At 43.2% G+C, this 19,025-nt stretch overlaps 1 protein-coding gene across 1 annotated transcript in view; it reads left to right on the top strand.

Moving 5' to 3' along the window:
• Positions 1 to 19,025, top strand: part of ULK4 (unc-51 like kinase 4) — a 1,180,200-nt gene that overhangs the window by 517,929 nt on the left and 643,246 nt on the right. Inside the window, exons 24-25 of the mRNA XM_029589702.1 lie at positions 6,811 to 6,932; positions 8,575 to 8,631. Coding sequence (XP_029445562.1) covers positions 6,811 to 6,932; positions 8,575 to 8,631 — 179 coding nt within the window. The remainder of the gene's footprint in view (positions 1 to 6,810; positions 6,933 to 8,574; positions 8,632 to 19,025) is intronic.

Below are 19,025 nucleotides of genomic sequence, written 5' to 3'. Positions count from 1 at the left end.
GATGGGGGGGGAAAGGCTGATGTGCACCGAGCAGGAGAGGGACCTTGGGGTGATAGTGTCTAATGATATGAAGTCTGCGAAGCAATGCGACAAGGCGATAGCAAAAGCCAGAAGAATGCTGGGCTGCATAGAGAGAGGAATATCGAGTAAGAAAAGGGAAGTGATTATCCCCTTGTACAGGTCCTTGGTGAGGCCTCACCTGGAGTACTGTGTTCAGTTCTGGAGACCGTATCTACAAAAAGACAAAGACAAGATGGAAGCGGTACAGAGAAGGGCGACCAGGAAGGTGGAGGATCTTCATCGGATGACGTACGAGGAGAGATTGAAGAATCTAAATATGTACACCCTGGAGGAAAGGAGGAGCAGAGGTGATATGATACAGACTTTCAGATACTTGAAAGGTTTTAATGATCCAAAGACAACAACAAACCTTTTCCGTAGGAAAAAAATCAGCAGAACCAGGGGTCACGATTTGAAGCTCCAGGGAGGAAGATTCAGAACCAATGTCAGGAAGTATTTCTTCACGGAGAGGGTGGTGGATGCCTGGAATGCCCTTCCGGAGGATGTGGTGAAGACCAGAACTGTGAAGGACTTCAAAGATGCGTGGGATAAACACTGTGGATCCATAAAGTCAAGAGGCCGCCAATGAAGAGTGGGTGACTCGCCAGAATGATGGCTACTGCCTGGAGACAATACCCTTATTCAATAAACATATACATGCTTACTGTGACTCCAACATCGCTCTAAGCTTCAACAGCAAGAGGAAATGTGGAAAAAAGGATTTGCACTCACAAAGAGGGGAGTAGCTGGCTTGTTACGGCGGTTACTACCCCAAACCAAATAAGCCTGATACTTCACTTTCAATGCATATACAGCATAGTTCTCTGCTTCAACGGCAGGGGAGAAGAAAAAACTGATACTTCACACATCCAGCAGAGCTCTCTGCTTCAACGGCAGGGGAGAAGAAAAAAGGGTTCGCACTCACAAAGCGGGGAGTAGCTGGCTTGTTACGGCGGTTACTACCCCAAACCAAATGTGCCTGATACTTCACTTTCGTTGCATATCCAGCATGGCTCTCTGCTTCAACTTTCGATGCATGTCCAGCATGGCTCTCTGCTTCAACGGCAGGAGAGAAGAAAAACTGATGCTTCACGCATATCCAGCATAGCTTCAACGGCAGGGGAGAAGAAAAAAGGATTCGCACTCACAAAGCGGGGAGTAGCTGGCTTGTTACGGCGGTTACTACCCCAAACCAAATGTGCCTGATACTTCACTTTCGATGCATATCCAGCATGGCTCTCTGCTTCAACGGCATGGGAGAAGACTGATACATCACGCATTTCCAGCATAGCTCTCTGCTTCAACAGCAGGGGAAAAGAAAAAACTGATGCTTCACGCATATCCAGCATAGCTTCAACGGCAGGGGAGAAGAAAAAAGGATTCGCACTCACAAAGCGGGGAGTAGCTGGCTTGTTACGGCGGTTACTACCCCAAACCAAATGTGCCTGATACTTCACTTTCGATGCATATCCAGCATGGCTCTCTGCTTCAACGGCATGGGAGAAGACTGATACATCATGCATTTCCAGCATAGCTCTCTGCTTCAACGGCAGGAGAGAAGAAAAACTGATTCTTCACGCATATCCAGCATAGCTCTCTGCTTCAATGGCAGGGGAGAAAAAAAAAACCTGATACTTCACGCATATCCAGCATAGCTCCCTGCTTCAACGGCAGGGGAGAAGAAAAACAACCAATAAGGGCTGTATAACATAGTCTGGGTAAAACAAGCATGGGTGTAGCTTGCTTATTGCGGTGGTTACTACCCCTACTACCCCTAACTAATCAAGCTAGATATTTCACTTGGATGCAGCTCCATCACTGCTCTCTACGTTAATGGTGGGGGTGGAAGGGAAATAGAACCAAGAGCTAAGAGAAACAGATAAGTATGAGAAAAAATGTGTGAGGCTTGCTGGGCAGACTGGATGGGCCGTTTGGTCTTCTTCTGCCGTCATTTCTATGTTTCTATGTTTCTATATGTTTCACGGCCACGCTGGTATCTGTCATTTCAAATGTCATTTCAAATGACATTTGAAATGACAGGTACCAGGAAGTGGACAGTTCTCCGACGCTCGGGATTGTCAGCCCTCTCCCCTCCTCCCGAAGCAAGCAACCAAAGCGGAAAAAACAAAAAAAAAAAAAAGTAGCAAGAGAGCGAGGGGAGAGAGGATGGGCAATCCTACGCTTGGGATTGCCAATCCCCCCTCCCCTCCTCCCGAAGCAGGGCGCGAAAAGCAGCCTTGCTCCGGGAGGAGGGGAGGGGGGACTGGCAGTGTAAAGCGACGAAGCGACTTACTTTTTGCAGTCCCCCTCCGGACATCGGCGAGGACGACCGCGGCTCCCCTCTCCTGCCTCCAGCTGCCCGCTAAGATGGACGCCTGCACGGGCAAAAGCGGCCCCTGTTCGTGCAATTGGGCTGCTCAAGACGTGACGTCACATGCCGTGACGCCAAACGTCGTGACGTCACGCCTTGAGCGGCCCAATTGCACGAAAAGGGGCCGCTTTCGCCTGTGCAGGCGTCCATCTTCGCGGGCAGTTGGAGGCAGGAGAGGGGAGCCACGGTCGTCCTCGCCGTTGTCCGGAGGGGGACTGCAAAAAGTAAGTCGCTTCGTCGCTTTACACTGCCAGTCCCCCCTCCCCTCCTCCCGGAGCAAGGCTGCTTTTCGCGCCCTGCTTCGGGAGGAGGGGAGGGGGGACTGGCAATCCCAAGCGTAGGATTGCCTATCCTCTCTCCCCTCGCTCTCTTGCTACTTTTTTTTCGCTTTTTTTTTTTTTGCTTCGGGAGGAGGGGAGAGGACTGGGGCTGCCCTGGAGACCAGCACCCATGGACTTGGCCAGGGCAGGAGAGCGGGGGCTGGGGGAAAGTTTGCCGCCTACCCTTACCCCTGCCTCTGACGCAGGGGTAAGGGTAGGCGGTAAGTTAGCAGGTTAAACGCGCGGCAAAACGGCAGGGTAAAATAGCGATAGTCGGGGCGCGCGTTACCGGATGGTAGGGAATAGCTAATTTTGCTCGTTTACATTTAATATACATTCCGTGTGCGGAAGGGGTTACCCGGGGATTTAAGGACGCGGTAAGAGTAGGTTAAAGGGGATTGTTGATCGCAGGAAGGGCTAACGCGGCCGGAAAGTGAGTAGAACGCGGGTTAGGAGCGGGGTAAACGCGTCCGCACTTTACTGGATAGACCTGATAGTGTGCTCTAGTACTCTGTTCATGAGTACTAATGTGGAGACACACAGGCAGAAGAACAGATAACAGTCACTTTTGATTCAAAGTGTACCACATATTATATTCTTGCTGATAATGACTATGTAGATTTCCACTAGCAAATAACACAGGTTGTGGAAAAAGAGTCACACATACAATTGTAGTCAGTGTATACCGATTCCTTTTTCCATACACAGAAAATCAGAGAGAACAAAGAACAAAAGAGACTGGTGTTTTATCTGGTCACTGGTCAGAGATACTGCAACTGTTAAATAAAAACAGATCTTTCTGCACTGCAAATGCACACAAAGAAAAGACACTCTTACTCATGCCTGGTCATTGTTACAGTTACAGAGGGCTATATTCAGCTGCTGTACAGCTCAGTTAGCCAGATACACTTATCTGGCTAACTAGTGTTGTATATTCAGTGGCTATCTTAAAGTTAGCCAGATTATTTTTTTTTAATAATTTTTATTATAACAAATGGACATTGAAATACAAAAACAAGTCACTCATAACCAAACAACCTTAGGGTGACCAACACCTGGAATGTTGAAATACACAAGGCATACAGAAAACCCTTGTACATCAACAAAATGGACATGAATATACCCAACAGCAATAACAGAACTATCGAACTGTGGTTTTAGGACAGGTCTAAGGGATGACCATAGTTAGCTGGATAGGTTATCTGCCTCTGAATATCGGAGTTAGCTGGGCAACTTATCCGGCTAAATTATCTCCTCCCAGTTTTGCCCTCAGAATGCCCTTAACTTATCGTGCTTAATTGAGCCAGATAAGTGCCAAATTTTCATTTAGATGGATAACTTCTCAGTTATCTGGCTAAATGCTTTGAATATGGGCCTCACAGTGAACAGACAGATTAAACAGAAGTCTTTCCTCTCACATAGAGACACTGTGACAATTGGCAAGAGCCCAGCCCACCTTGTTCTAAGTTTCTCTTTCCTCTCCTTTCCAAATCTTTTTTTCTAACTTTTTCTTTGGTTTTGAGAAAGAGAACTTCTGAATCATAGCCTCTCTGTTTTAAATCCAGCAGAGAAATGAGGGAACATATTGGTGAATGCTCAAAGTTAAATTTTGCTTTCATTTTAAGGTTGAAAAATGAAGAACTGATTGTCAATCCATGATGGAAGTGGCAGCTGGGATAGGCTGCTTGAAAACAAATGCGTCACTTTGATTGGTTCTAATCCTTCCTTGTCTCGTCCCACCCCATTCTGTTTGGTTTATCTTGAATAGAAAAAAACTGCAGTTTTGCATGCCTCATAGACTTGAATAGAATGCACATGAAACATTTTGTTATTTTTGGGAGCACTGTCCTTTTGTTTTGTTATAAACAAAATGATCTGTTTTAAATGAAAATGGCCTATTTTGTGGAGTATGGATTAATTTCAAATGAATACATATTCCTACTGATCAAATTAATCTGTACCCCTCACTATCTAGAGACTGCAGTCACTAGTGTTCACCATTAACTTTCCCAAGTCTCGGCTGATCCCATCACCTGATTGAGGGATCAGAGGGTCTCTGCTTGATATTAGTCAGATCAAGGCTATTTTCTGATGATAGGGACCAAAAAATTGTAGCTGCTTTAAGGGAGATAATTCAGAATCAAAAGAAATCAGATTGATCCAGTTTGGTTGAGAATTCTGTGCCAACTTGCCACAACATACCTTGTAACTCACATGGTACATTGCTGCCTTTCTACTTGTATTTCCAATTCAGAAACAGTGGTGGGCTTCTGATGCATCAGCCTTCATTTGCAAATAACCCAGGAAAATGTCACCTATTATAATAGACCCACTCTCCCATTGTTCTTAATTTGGTCATTGCAGCATTGATCCTGAAGCTGGGAGCCGTTTACCAGAGCTCCTTCTGGATCCCTATATCATGAATTTTAAATCCAGCTCTGAGATGTCAACCTTAAGAATGACCACAACTCTTTCCCCCTCCACAGCCAGGGCCGGCTCCAGAGCAAATGGTGCCAAGGAAGAAAAACATTGATGGCTTCCCTCAACTGATCTCTGCCCCTAGTAGTTGGTGTGGATTTGTATGGACAAGGGTTTAGGCAAGCTTAGGGGGGAGGGAATGGGGGAATCCCGTGGGCGTCGGCGTGCACCCCCTTGCGTACATGTTATAAAATTGGCATACACGTGTGCGCGCCGGGTAGCATGCGCACATGTACGCCTGCGCGTACATATGAAAATCTACCCCAATATGCATATAGTGAGGCTGCCCAAAATCCAACCTTTTTAGTTGTTTGTTTGTTTGTTTATGTATTCATTTATTTATTTATTTATTTGAAGGCTTTTATATACCGATGTTCATGTACTAGTACATACCGCGTCGGTTTACATAGAACCAAAGTTGGAAATTACATCAAACAAGTGGGTACATATAACCGGGCTAACTTCGTAAGAACTTAGAACTTAGAGCAGAGAACAAGAATTAAATTATTATAAATTATAAATAAATATCCATAATTGCAAATAATTACAAATAAAACAGTCAATAAAAAGTTAGGTTTACATCAGACTTAATTAACATAAGTTCAGCATAATGTACATCTAACAGTTGGAATCATGAGGCAAAGTTATAAGATGAAATATTTACATCATCAGACATCTAGCGTATGGGATTATGAAATGCGAGAATAAGTCTTGCCCTGAGTCATGGCTCAGGGAGAGATCTTTAAGTGAAGGCTTTTGTGAAAAGCCAAGTTTTGAGCTTCTTTCTGAACGTTCGACTATAAGTTTAATCTTTACTGACGGCTCTTTTGTTTAATGAGTCCCATCTCACAGATCTATTGTATTGTAGATCCACCTATTACTCCCAAGAAACCATTGGCCCAAAATTTGTTGTTGGCTGCCAGGATGTTTATTGCTTCTAGGTGAATACTCAACATCTCAATGAGTTATTAAAACCTGGGATATCATTGTAATAGAAAAAATTGACAGCAGTCAGGACTGACTCTTACCACAAATATTATTCAAGTTTGCCCCCTTTTATTGAAGATGCTGAATGTTGTACCTCACTTTTTATCCTGCCCTGGTTTTTACTTTCTTCCCTTTGTGATCTCCTAATAGCTATTCTTCTTGGAACTTGTGCTATGATCCTTATTTCCAACCTGTAAGCCACGCGAAGCGGTTGAATTGGCATAAGTTTGAAACCTTTGAATAGTAGTTATCAGGCAAATTCAAGATTTTTTCTGTTAAATTATATTATTTTTCTTTTAATTCTAAGCTTTATATCTTCTTGTATTGTTTCTAGCTATATTGTGACTTGTTCTATACCTTTACTGTTTAAAATTGGACCAAGAGTCTATTGTGAAGAAAAGGATAGGATAGATATTTTATGGAAATGTTCGATTTGATTGGAGTCTAACTGAAGAAACTTTGATTCTGGCCGCAATGCAAAATCCATAAAATTAATTGTAAACCGCACATTGTATTTAAATAGTAGCCACGTGAACAAACACATGTACTGCAAAGTTAATTGCTGCTTTTTTCATATCTGTGTATTCTTTTCAGGTGATATTCTCAATGCATTAGCTAATGTGTCTGGGCGTAAGCATCCATCAACAATTCAAGCTAAACATCTAAAGATATGGCTTCCTATGATGCCTGTAGTACTCCATCTTGTGACATCTCAGGTAAATGATTTTTAAGTTCTGAAAACAAGATCTTGTCCCCTTATGAAGAATTGCTTTTATCTATTCATCTGTTTCTACGTTAAGTTGTACTGCACTTTTACACATGCTGGGCAGAGGAATCTGGGAGTAGAGTGAAGGAGGAAGGCTTGAGCACTTCTCTTCAATAGGTCCCTCCTCCCCCTTACTAGTCCTGACCCTCACCTCTTTCTTTCTCCTACTCCCAGATGACACTGCTGAGACTCATTTTATCCCCAGAAGAGTTGAAAAGTCCTGCTCTCCCTCCTTCCCTTGATACTTACTAGCCCTATCCCCATCTGCCTTGGTAATGCAGATCAATCTTGCCCCCAAAGTGATGTTGACCAGCCCTGCTACCTACCTTCCTTTTGTCTCAAGGTGATGCTGACTACCATGCCTGCTCCTTTTCTGCCCCTGGAAATGCTGGACAGCACTGTCCTTTTCATCCATACTTTCTGCCTTTCTGCAGTGACTCACATAATCCCACATGTCCTATCCCCTAAAGGTATGTCATAGATCTGCTCCCTGCCTTCTACCCCTATGGTATCACTCGGACCCCCCTTCTCCTTTCACCAGTCTTTTGATGTTCCCAGCCCTAACCACTCCCTCCTGCCTTCTCCGTGATGTCTCCAACCCCTGCCCAGTGAAAGCTCCAAGCATTACCTTTTCATACTCCCCCCGCCCACTCCTTTTTCCCCATAATGCTTTCTCATCCAAACCTCACTTTCCTTGATAACACCATCATTTCTGAGCCATATTCCTTCCATGTCCTCATATCTTCACCTTTCATCTTCCTACTGCTGCCACTCCTTTACCTTACCAATAGCTGTGACATATTTTTATGATTCTGACAGTGGGAATGTGAAGCTCTGTCACTGATTGAGTGGGCAAAAGTAGTGGATAACCATGGCCACTGATGGGGGCCAAGGGCAGGAAGTGCTTCTCAGGAAGAAGTGGACAGAGATGAAGGAGAAGGAAGATCCTTGGCATTTCTGGACTTGGAACCAGTGCTGATTTTCTGCCAGGTCACTGACCTGGAACTTTTTATTGCCAACCTGGAACCTTTCTGAACTTGCTTCCCTTTCCTTATTAGGAAAAAGTGGAAGATGGATGCCACCGTTGGCTCCTACCTAGTACCATTTTTTTAGAATATTATCACTGCTTGGAACCATGTGGAGCATCACTGAAAGGGAGTGGAGATGAACATCATCAAGGGTAGTAGATGATGAACATCACCGTTGGAGGGTTAGGAGAGTGAGAAGGAGTATCACCAGTATTGGGAGGAGGGTAGTTGGCATTAAGGAAGAGCAGAAGTATTAATATGGTGTTTTGTAACTTGAGATGAAGAAATGTCAGAAGTATATATTAGTCCCTGAAAAATGTAAATCTCTGCTTACTAATACATATTATTTTTCAAATCAGACATAAAATCTTTTAATTTTTATCCTATATTTTTAAATCTACTTGTACTTTTGTAGTGGAATTTTCTATATTGTTCTATTTCCATAATAATGTTTGGTAAAAAGCCAGAGACTATAATGACAATCAAAAGTTTTGTTTGCTAAGATTTTAAAAAATATGCAATGTAAAACCTGTTTTTGTATTTTATTATCTTTACTTTAAACAGATATTCCGTCCCCAGATTGTAACAGAAGAGTTTCTTTTCAGCTATGGCTCTTTACTTGTAAGTAAATGACTACATTTTACAGCTAACATGTGTAACCAAGTATAGCAGTATCCCAATGGAATATAATTGTCATTAGTTATAGCTGGCCATATCAATTCTTGTACATTCCATCATAATTCCTTATTACATAAGAACATAAGAAATTACCATGTTGGGTCAGACCAAGGGTCCATCAATCCCAGCATCCTGTTTCTAACAGAGGCCAAACCAGGCCACAAGAACCTGGCAATTACCCAAACACTAAGAAGATCCCATGCTACTGATGCAATTAATAGCAGTGGCTATTCCCTAAATAAACTTGATTAATAGCAATTAATGGACTTCTCCAAGAACTTATCCAAACCTTTTTTGAACCCAGCTACACTAACTGCACTAACCACATCCTCTGGCAACAAATTCCAGAGCTTTATTGTGCGTTGAGTGAAAAAGAATTTTCTCCGATTAGTCTTAAATGTGCTACTTGCTAACTTCATGGAATGCTCCCTAGTCCTTCTATTATTCAAAAGTGTAAATAACCGATTCACATCTACTTGTTCAAGACCTCTCGTGATCTTAAAGACCTCTATCATATCCCCCCTCAGCCAGGGGGGGGGGGATATTTATGCTTTCTGACATAGTGTAGGATAGAATTATATAAAATGGTGGTGATCACTTCCGCTCGCAGGGTCAGTGAGATCCAGGCCCTGGTCACCTATGCTCCCTACATGAAATTCTTCCATGATCCTGTGGTGCTGCGCATGCATCCAAAATTTCTGCCGAAGGTGGTGACTGCTTTCTACATCAACCAGTCAATCATCCTTCCCACTTTCTTCCCACAGCCTTATTCTCACCCGGGAGAACGTGTTCTCCACACCCTAGACTGCACGCAGGCACTCGCTTTCTACTTGGATCGTATAGTGACCCATAGGCAGTCCACCCAGCTCTTTGTGTCTTTTGATCCCAATTGGCTGGAAGCAGCAGTGGGGATGCAAACTGTGTCAAACTGGTTAGAGGATTGCATTGCCTTCTGCTACGAGCAGGCAGGCCTTCAGCTGGCTGAGAGGGCTATGACAGCGTCAGTTGCCCATCTGTGTGTGGTCCTGTCGCTGAAATCTGCAGGGCTGCAACCTGGAATTCTCTCCACGCTTTCGCGGCTCACTACTGTTTAATAGAGATAGTCACCAGGACAGCACTTTTGGCCAGTCTGTCCTGCGCAATTTATTCCAATCCTGAACCCAACTATCTTTCATCGTGCTCTCTGTGGAACCAGAACACCCCTGTTCCCCAGAGTGCCGCAGTTGTGTTGTACCCATTAGCACCTTGTTCAGCTACTGTGGGTCTCTCTGGTTGAAGGGGGCAGTCTGGAGCTCTGCAATCACCTACATGTGAGGACTACCATCCTGCTTGTCCTAGGAGAAAGCGCAGTTGCTTACCTGTAACAGGTGTTCCCCTAGGACAGCAGGATGTTAGTCCTCAAGAATCCCGCCCGCCTCCCCATGATGTTGGGTTCACCTTCGGTTAGTTATGTTATTTTTCTCACTCGTAGTTTTTGTTATATTATGAGACTGAAGGGAGACCTTGCGTGGAGTTTGTTAGATTGGACATTTTGGATTTGCTAAACTCCTTACTGCATCGGATGCTATTCTTACGTTCCCAAAACACTCCCAACTGCAGCTAAAGCCATGCACTAATCTGGGGATTCCTTATTGCATTGGACAGTAAATACAAGTTTACATACTATTCATGGATTATTGCTCTAAGGGCAGAGTATCACTAACAACTGGCTTGCATTGTGTATAGATTTTTGTACCTATCTATTGTTAACTCTTTATATGTGGCTCCCTTACCACAGACATGTTTCCTGAAATACTATACCGGTAAGCTATGTTGATTTACTTTGGTAGGTTTATTGACGTACAGGTAAATTGGTTTGGTGCACTGCTAGGATATTCTTTTCAAAGATAGCTTCCTTCAGAAGTCTGTTATAGAGGTGGTATATATCATTAGACACAGTGCATCTCTGCTTGGGGCAACATAAAAACTAAATCTAATGAGTAGCCCACTACATGTATTAGGGAGTCCACCCACTGAAAACAACCATATGATTGAACAGCATGTCCTGAGCAGGACCACCTAAACAAATTAGCATGCATATTAAAATTCCCTACTATCAATAGATGAGAATATTCTGCATTAATATTAGAGTTCAATTGAAATACTTCCCAATGTGAGTGACCCTGATCATGTGGAGCAAAATATACCAAAAGCACAGCCAAAGAATGGGAAAGACTAAATTTTAAAAGTAGGCATTCAGATCCCCAAGATTTCTGTTCTACTTTGTGTTATTGCATTTTAGTAAATAAGCCCCTGACTACATCATTTTGCAGTGCATGAGCCTCATTATTATTTTCTGGTCATGCACATTTTTTTGAGTGATGCCATTCTCCAATAGAAAGGGAGGGGGACCACACTATGCATACTCGGCCTGTTATATTACTACTATCTAAGGGCAAGAAAGAAAAACATTCTGCCCAGTCATCTATTTTCACACTTGCTCATTTGCCTGTTCTCATGCTTGTTCACCCTGCTCCATAGAAATGAATGGAAAAAACACCAGTACTTGTACACATGCAATAAAAGCTGTAGAAAACAAATCACCTGTGTCTTACCAAGCTACAAGACATGAGGAATTACTGGCATTCAAGGTCAGCATGTGCTCAAATGAAAATGAAACAGCATCTATGCAATATTTCTTCTGCATTTGTTGTAATTGGCGGTCCACACCTGCAGACCACCACGCTTACCTCCAACCCAGACTGGCTGCCAGATAGCCCAGTCACCGAGGCAGACCCCCGACGCAGTCTGCAGCAGGCTGTTGTGCCACGAAGGCCTGACACATGGGGGGACGCTGTCACACTCCAGAGCTGTCCCTAGGTTCGCACATGCCCGAAAGCCAGTGATTTAAAGGGCCCAGGCCAGGAAATTCTCTCCAGTGCCCTCTGATGACATCAGCCTTCCTGGGTGTAAAGGCCTGCTCATTCTGCATTCAGATGCTCAGTAATAGGTTGCCTCATTGTGAGTGTGCTTTGCCATGGTGTTCTTGGTTCCTGACTTCTGCTCCTGATTCCTGTTCCTACTTGTGTTCCTGTGTTTCCTTCCTTGTTCCATGGCTGCTGGTGGTTCTTGAGTCCTTGTTTGTTGTCTCTCTTCATCTGTCGTAAGCATTCCCTGCTCCTGTGGTCTGTCCTCCTCTTCGTTCCTTGCTTCTTCGGACTGGACTTCTGCCTTGACCCTTAGACTGGACCCACATGCTGATTGAACTCCACCTGTCTTGACCACAGCCTGGACTGCGACACTGATTGAACTTTGTCAGCCTCTGACCACAGCCTGTTCTCGTTCCTGTTGGCTGCCGCCTGTCCGGATTGCTGCTGGACCTGACTCCACTTCTTTCCCTCTATGGGCCTGCAACCATTTCATTGCTGTGGATCTTCTCTTTCACAGAGGCCCGCACATAAGACCAGCCAGCCCTGGCACCTGAGGGCTCAACCTAAGGGGAACATGGGCTGGTATTGGCGAAACTCCAGTTGGGCCTCTTCTTCAGCCAGCTCCACCTGCCGTCGGTGGGGACTCGCAGGGCTCCTCCCTGCAGGTTGCACCAGCATCGCCTCGGCCCTAGGGTTCACTTCTCCAGCAGCATCTTTCACTCATTTCTGCCCTTTCCAGGAACAATGACTAACTTCATACGTTTCTCTTACACATACCATGAAACCCTCAACCCCCCTGTATTGCTGTTATGGTTTCAAAATGTCAGAACTCCGTTCCACATAGGCCAACAAGGCTAGGAATACTGGCAACTGGAGCCTCATCTGTCACACACAAGAGCTCCTTCACTGTGACTCCTACCTTGCATTCTTGACAGTCATTCCATAACAGAGGTGATTTTGCATTCCTCCAACTCACTCCTGCAAAGGGTCTGTTTGTCTGAAATACTATTTAAAAAAAAAAAAAGTAAAGAAAATGCTCATTAGTGTGAAGTAGTGTACTAGTCTCGAGCCCAGACTCACTTTTTGTCTGATACAACACATTGCACTCATCTGTAATGTGTTTGGTTCCAGAGAACCCGTTACAGGATTGTGTGTGGAAATTGGCAGAATTATGACTGCCTTCTTAACACTGAGTAGGGAAAATGAGGGGGGAACGTGGGGAGGGGGTCAATTTTCAAAGCCATTTAGATGGACAACTTATGAGTTACCTGTCTAAATGGCTAGCTTTGAAATTCTCCTTTCCTATCCAGCTAAAAGTTAGCTGGATAAGTCTTTATTTGGCTAACAATTAGTCAAATAAGAAAGAGGTATGTTGGGGTCATTCCAGGGAGGTGCACTGTTAGGCAAATAACTTAACCTGCTAACTCCGATATTAGGAGTTAGTTGGATACGTTTTTTCCCTAAATCTAGACGTGCCTGAGAGCAGGTCTAAAATTATCCTGTGCCTTCCAATCTTTTTAGTCTTTAGCCTAGATCACAGTAGCATCCTTCTGCGATACAGGCCTTCCACTTCTGCCGTCCCTGAGCAGTTTCGGCAAAAGTATACACTTCCATTGTAGCTGCTTTGCTATGGTAAAAGCATACCCCTTTGCTGTAGCTGCTTAGCCATGGAAGAAGTAGCGGGGCCAGATTGCGGTAGGGCACTACCTAGATACAGCAGATTGGAAGGTAGGAGGTGGCCCTGGAACTTAACAATTTTGGAGAATTTTCACTGGACCCGGGCGGGGAATGGGGAAAAATGGACGAGAATGGAAACTTAAACTTTCTTCATTAGAGGAGGATGAGGAGGTGAGGCTGCAGGCTCAACCCAGCAGGGCTGAGCATGTAATCCTCAGATGGGAAGGAGGAGAGGGGAATGTGTTTTGGCCCAGCAGGTACGCCATCTATTTTTTTTATGTCTCTTTTCACCACGTAGTTGGTTATATTCTTTTGAATATAGCTGATTATTTCTAAAGTTATCTGGCTAAACACATCCGGATAACTTTACAACTGGGGTGATATTCAATAGAATATCCAGTTATGTTTAAAGTTTTCTGGCTAAATTTAAACTTTAATCAGGGATATTCAGTGTGACATTTATTCTACTAAATATCAAGGACAAGTTATCCAACTAACTTTAGCTGGATAACTAGTCCACTAAATGGCCTACTGAATATGGATCTCGTGATGTCTATTTATTTTCACCATTTCTAGTACTGATGCTAGGGCAGCAAATTACCTGTCTTTGTAGGGATTACATCTGTTTGTGGTGCCTAGGTTCAGCGCTAGGCAAATGATAAACAGCAGTCTTTTATAGAAGAGACACAAAATTTGGGTAACAACAATCACTGTTTGACCTCTAGATATGTCATTTTGTTTGTATATAGCATGGTTTGGCTAGACTGGATGGATCAGTTTGATTTTATCTGTCATTTACTATGTTACGTCCATATGTAATGGCATGCATTCTTGTTCAAAGCAGTAACAGCTAGAAGTGTGTAGAGAATCCTAGCCTAGTAAGCACTGTGTCACAGATATGTATGATGGATGTAGGATGTAGTGTAGAAGCAGCATTGAAGTAAAATCTGAACAAGGGATTCATAGATATCAATCTCACCATCCAAAGTCCTATCTTCTTTTTAATAGTCAGTACTATGTGCAGAGTATCATGTGCTGAACACAATTGCAATTAACAATAGTTAGCTCCTTTCTCTTATTAATTAGCTCCTGGAATAGAAACATACATAGAAACATAGAAATGACGGCAGAAGAAGACCAGACGGCCCATCCAGTCTGCCCAGCAAGCTTCACACTTTTGTTTTTTTTTGTTTTTTCTCATACTTATCTGCTTCTCTTGGCTCTTAGTAACCTTTTGGTTCTATTTCCCTTCCACCCCCACCATTAATGTAGAGAGCAGTTTTGGAACTGCATCTAAGTGAAATATCTAGCTTAATTAGTTAAGGGTAGTAACCGCCGCAATAAGCAAGCTACACCCATGCTTATTTGTTTACCCAGACTGTGTTATTCAGTCCTTGTTGGTTGTCTGTATATAGATCCACTTTTCTTCATTCCCCCTGCCGTTGAAGCAGAGAGCTATGCTGGGTATGCATGAAGTATCGGTCTTTCTCCCCTGCCGTTGAAGCAGAGAGCTATGCTGGATATGCGTGAAGTATCGGTCTTTCTCCCCTGCCATAGAAGCAGAAAGCTATGTTGGATATGCGTGAAGTATCGGTCTTTCTCCCCTGCCGTTGAAGCAGAGAGCTATGCTGGATATGCGTGAAGTATCGGTCTTTCTCCCCTGCCATAGAAGCAGAGAGCTATGCTGGATATGCATGAAGTATCGTCTTTCTCCCCTGCCGTTGAAGCAGAGAGCTATGCTGGATATACATTGAAAGTGAAGTATCAAGCTTATTTGGTTTGGGGTAGTAACCGCCGTAACAAGCAAGCTATTCCCCGCTTTTTTGTGAATGCAAATCCTTTTTTCCACATTTCCTCTTATCGTTAAAGCTTAGAGCAATGTTGGAATCGTATTAACCGTGTGTATGTTTATTGAATAAGGTTATTATCTCTAGGCAGTAGCCATCATTCCCGCGAGCCACCCACTCTTCATTCATGTCCTCTAGATTTTATGGATCCACAGTGTTTATCCCACGGCCCTATGAAGTCCTTCACAGTTCTGGTCTTCACCACTTCCTCCGGAAGGGCATTCCAGGCATCCACCACCCTCTCTGTGAAGAAATACTTCCTGACATTGGTTCTGAGTCTTCCTCCCTGGAGCTTCAAATCGTGACCTCTGGTTCTGTTGATTTTTTTACGACGGAAAAGGTTTGTCGTTGTCTTTGGATCATTAAAACCTTTCAAGTATCTGAAAGTCTGTATCATATCACCTCTGCTTCTCCTTTCCTCCAGGGTGTACATATTTAGATTCTTCAATCTCTCCTCATAAGCCATTTGATGAAGACCCTCCACCTTTTTGGTCGCCCTTCTCTGGACCGCCTCCATTTTGTCTCTGTCTCTTTGGAGATACGGTCTCCAGAACTGAACACAAACTTTTCCAAGATTGTTTTACCAATCCATATTTTACAGGGTCCTATAACCTAGTCCACAAATGAGAAAATAATGAGTGTAAGATGGTGTTCCATACCCACTATGGACACTTTGAGTATGCCACATTCTAAAACTTTTGTTAATGAACTGTTCTAGAACATGCTAAATTACTGTATTTCTTGATTTTCTGAAGCAACCCAGAAGAACATGACCAGCTTGTACACCAGATTTTGGACAGCCTAAGAAGTCATAGTCTATTTGCAAAGTTAGAGAAATGTGAGTTTGATCAGCCTTTGGAAAGACCTGCACAAGATCACAACAGTTATGGAATGGCTAAAAGCAAGGGACCTAAAGGGCATGCAGAGCTTTTTGAGTTTTGTTTACTTCTGTAGAATATTTATCAGATGATGCTCAAAAACAGTGATATAATTGCCAAAGAAGAAAACCCCATTTAAATAGATAATTGAAACACAATGGGCCAAGGCACAATTAAAAGTAGCTTTCTTGTCTACCCTGATCCTGGTACACTGTGTCCTATAGTAGCCATTCATCTTGGAGGAAGATGCTTCAAGCCCGGCTTTAGGGGCTGTCCCGGGGTGGCCAACTTCGGTTCTCAAGAGCCTCAAACAGATCTAGTTTTCAGAATATCTACAATGAATATGCATGAGCTAGATCTGAATGAACTGTCTCCATGCATATTCATTATGAATACCCTGAAAACTAGGCCTGTTTGTGGCTCTTGAGGACTGGAGTTTGCTTCCCCTGGGCGATCATTTCCTATCCCAGAGATAGACACTAAGGAACAAGCTACATTCATGACCATGCTATTCCTGAAAGCCAACACCACCAGAAAAGAATTTCCACATTTATAACAAGTAATTTATCACCATAAAAGTAGCATTTGAGGAGTGGTGACATCTCCTGGAAGGGGCATGTTTCCAGAATGAAATGTTCACCAAGTTTAAGACTCTGGAGTTCCTAAGAACTACTTGGAGTCCAAATTCAAGACAAGCATGTTAGTCACTGTTAAGAACATAAGAACATAAGAAATTGCCATGCTGGGTCAGACCAAGGGTCCATCAAGCCCGGCATCCTGTTTCCAGCAGTGGCCAATCCAAGCTACAAGAACCTGGCAAGTACCCAAAAACTAAGTCTATCCCATGCTATTGATGCTAGTAATAGCAGCGGCTGTTTTCTAAGTCAACTTGATTAATAGCAGATAATGGACTTCTCCTCCAAGAACTTATCCAAACCTTTTTTAAACCGAGCTACACTAACTGCACTAACCACATCCCCTGGCAACAAATTCCAGAGTTTAATTGTGCGTTGATTGAAAAAGAACTTTTTTCGATTAGTTTTAAATGTGCCACATGCTAACTTCATGGAGTGCCTCCTAGTCCTTCTATTGTTTGAAAGAGTAAATAACCGATTCACATTTACCTGTTCTAGATCTCTTATGATTTTAAACACCTCTATCACATCCCCCCTCAGCCATCTCTTCTCCAAGCTAAACAGTCCTAACCTCTTTAGTCTTTCCTCATAGGGGAGCTTTTCCATCCCCTTTATCATTTTAGTCGCCCTTCTCCGTATCTTCTCCATTGCAACAATATCTTTTTTGAGATGCGGTGACCAGAATTGTTTACTGTATTCAAGATGCGGTATCACCATGGAGCGATACAGAGGCATTATGACATCCTCCATTTTATTCACCATTCCCTTTCTAATAATTCCTTACATTCTGTTTGCTTTTTTGACAGACGCAGCACACTGAACCGACAGTCCTTCTATTGTTTGACGCCTAGATCTCTTTCCTGGGTGGTAGATCCTAATATGGAACCTAACATCATGTAACTATAGCATGGGTTATTTTTCCCTATATGCATCACCTTGCACTTATCCACATTAAATTTCATCTGTCATTTCATTTGGATGCCCAATTTTCCAGTCTCACAAGGTCCTCCTGCAATTTATCACAATCCGCTTGTGAATTAACTACTCTGAATAATTTTGTAGCATCTGCAAATTTGATTACCTCAATCGTTGTATTACTTTCCAGATCATTTATAAATATATTGAAAAACACGGGTCCCAGTACAAATCCCCGAGGTACTCCACTGTCCACCCCCTCCACTGAGAAAATTGTCCATTTAATCCTACTCTCTGTTTCCTGTCTTTTAGCCAGTTTGTAATCCATGATAGGACATTGCCACCTATCCCATGACTTTTTACTTTTGCTAGAAGACTCTCATGAGGAACTTTGTCAAATGCCTTCTGAAAATCCAAATACACTACATCTACCGGTTCACCTTTATTTACATGTTTATTGACCCCTTCAAAAAAGTGAAGCAAATTTGTGAGGTAAGACTTGCTTTGGGTAAAGCCATGCTGACTTTGTTCCATTAAACCATGTCTTTCTATTTGTTCTGTGATTTTGATCTTTAGAACACTTTCCACTATTTTTCCTGGCACTGAAGTCAGGCTAACCGGTCTGTAGTTTCCCGGATCGCCTTTGGAGCCCTTTTTAAATATTGGGGTTACATTAGCCACCCTCCAGTCTTCAGGTAAAATGGATGATTTTAATGATAGATTACAAATTTTTACTAATAGATCTGAAATTTCATTTTTGAGTCCTTTCAGAACCCTGGGGTGTATACCATCCGGTCTAGGTGATTTACTGCTTTTCAGTTTGTTAATCAGGCCTACTTCTAGGTTCACCGTGATTTTGGTTCAGTCCATCTGAAGGAGGTTCCCTTCACTCTTCCATAAGAGCCCATGCCTAGAGAGCTTGAGGAGGCCTCAGGAGAGCTGGTAGGACCTCACAGGATAACCATACGCTGTATGTGTACCTAATATATGCACCTGATGCAAGTGAGCTATTGCTTTGATTTATGCACTTGCAAAGCACTGTAAATAAATAATTGCACCAGCACCAAGTTAGTCAACTCTTGTGGTATTTCTGAAACTGTTCCTGTGGCCGCATCTGGCCTGAATATGCTACATGTTGTGTTAGTTCAGGGATTTTATTTTTTTTTTTTGCTTAGACAGGAAGTACAAGTAAAAAGCCACAGCCTTCAAGAAGAAAAAAAAATGCTTGCAGAGTTTTTTCCTGGAGTCTTCTGACTTCAATTTCTACTACAGCAGGCCAAGGGAACTATCTCAGCCTGAGAAATTAGGGGTCAAGTACTAAGTTAGGGCTGTACAGGCCAGCAGGTGATTTTCTTTTCTTCGCCTCAGGGGAGTTATCCTTTTGGGAGCTGTCCTTGGTCCCACTCCTTGCCACAGTACAGTAACAGCTGCAAAATGCGTGTTATAAAATCTCGGTGTCCTTGGGTGTGGGCCAAT

The sequence above is a fragment of the Rhinatrema bivittatum genome, chromosome 2 (assembly GCF_901001135.1).
Source record: "Rhinatrema bivittatum chromosome 2, aRhiBiv1.1, whole genome shotgun sequence".
NCBI classification, from domain to species: Eukaryota; Metazoa; Chordata; class Amphibia; order Gymnophiona; family Rhinatrematidae; genus Rhinatrema; species Rhinatrema bivittatum.
Note: the sequence above shows the minus strand (reverse complement) of the source record. Positions and strands in the feature narration are given on the sequence as shown.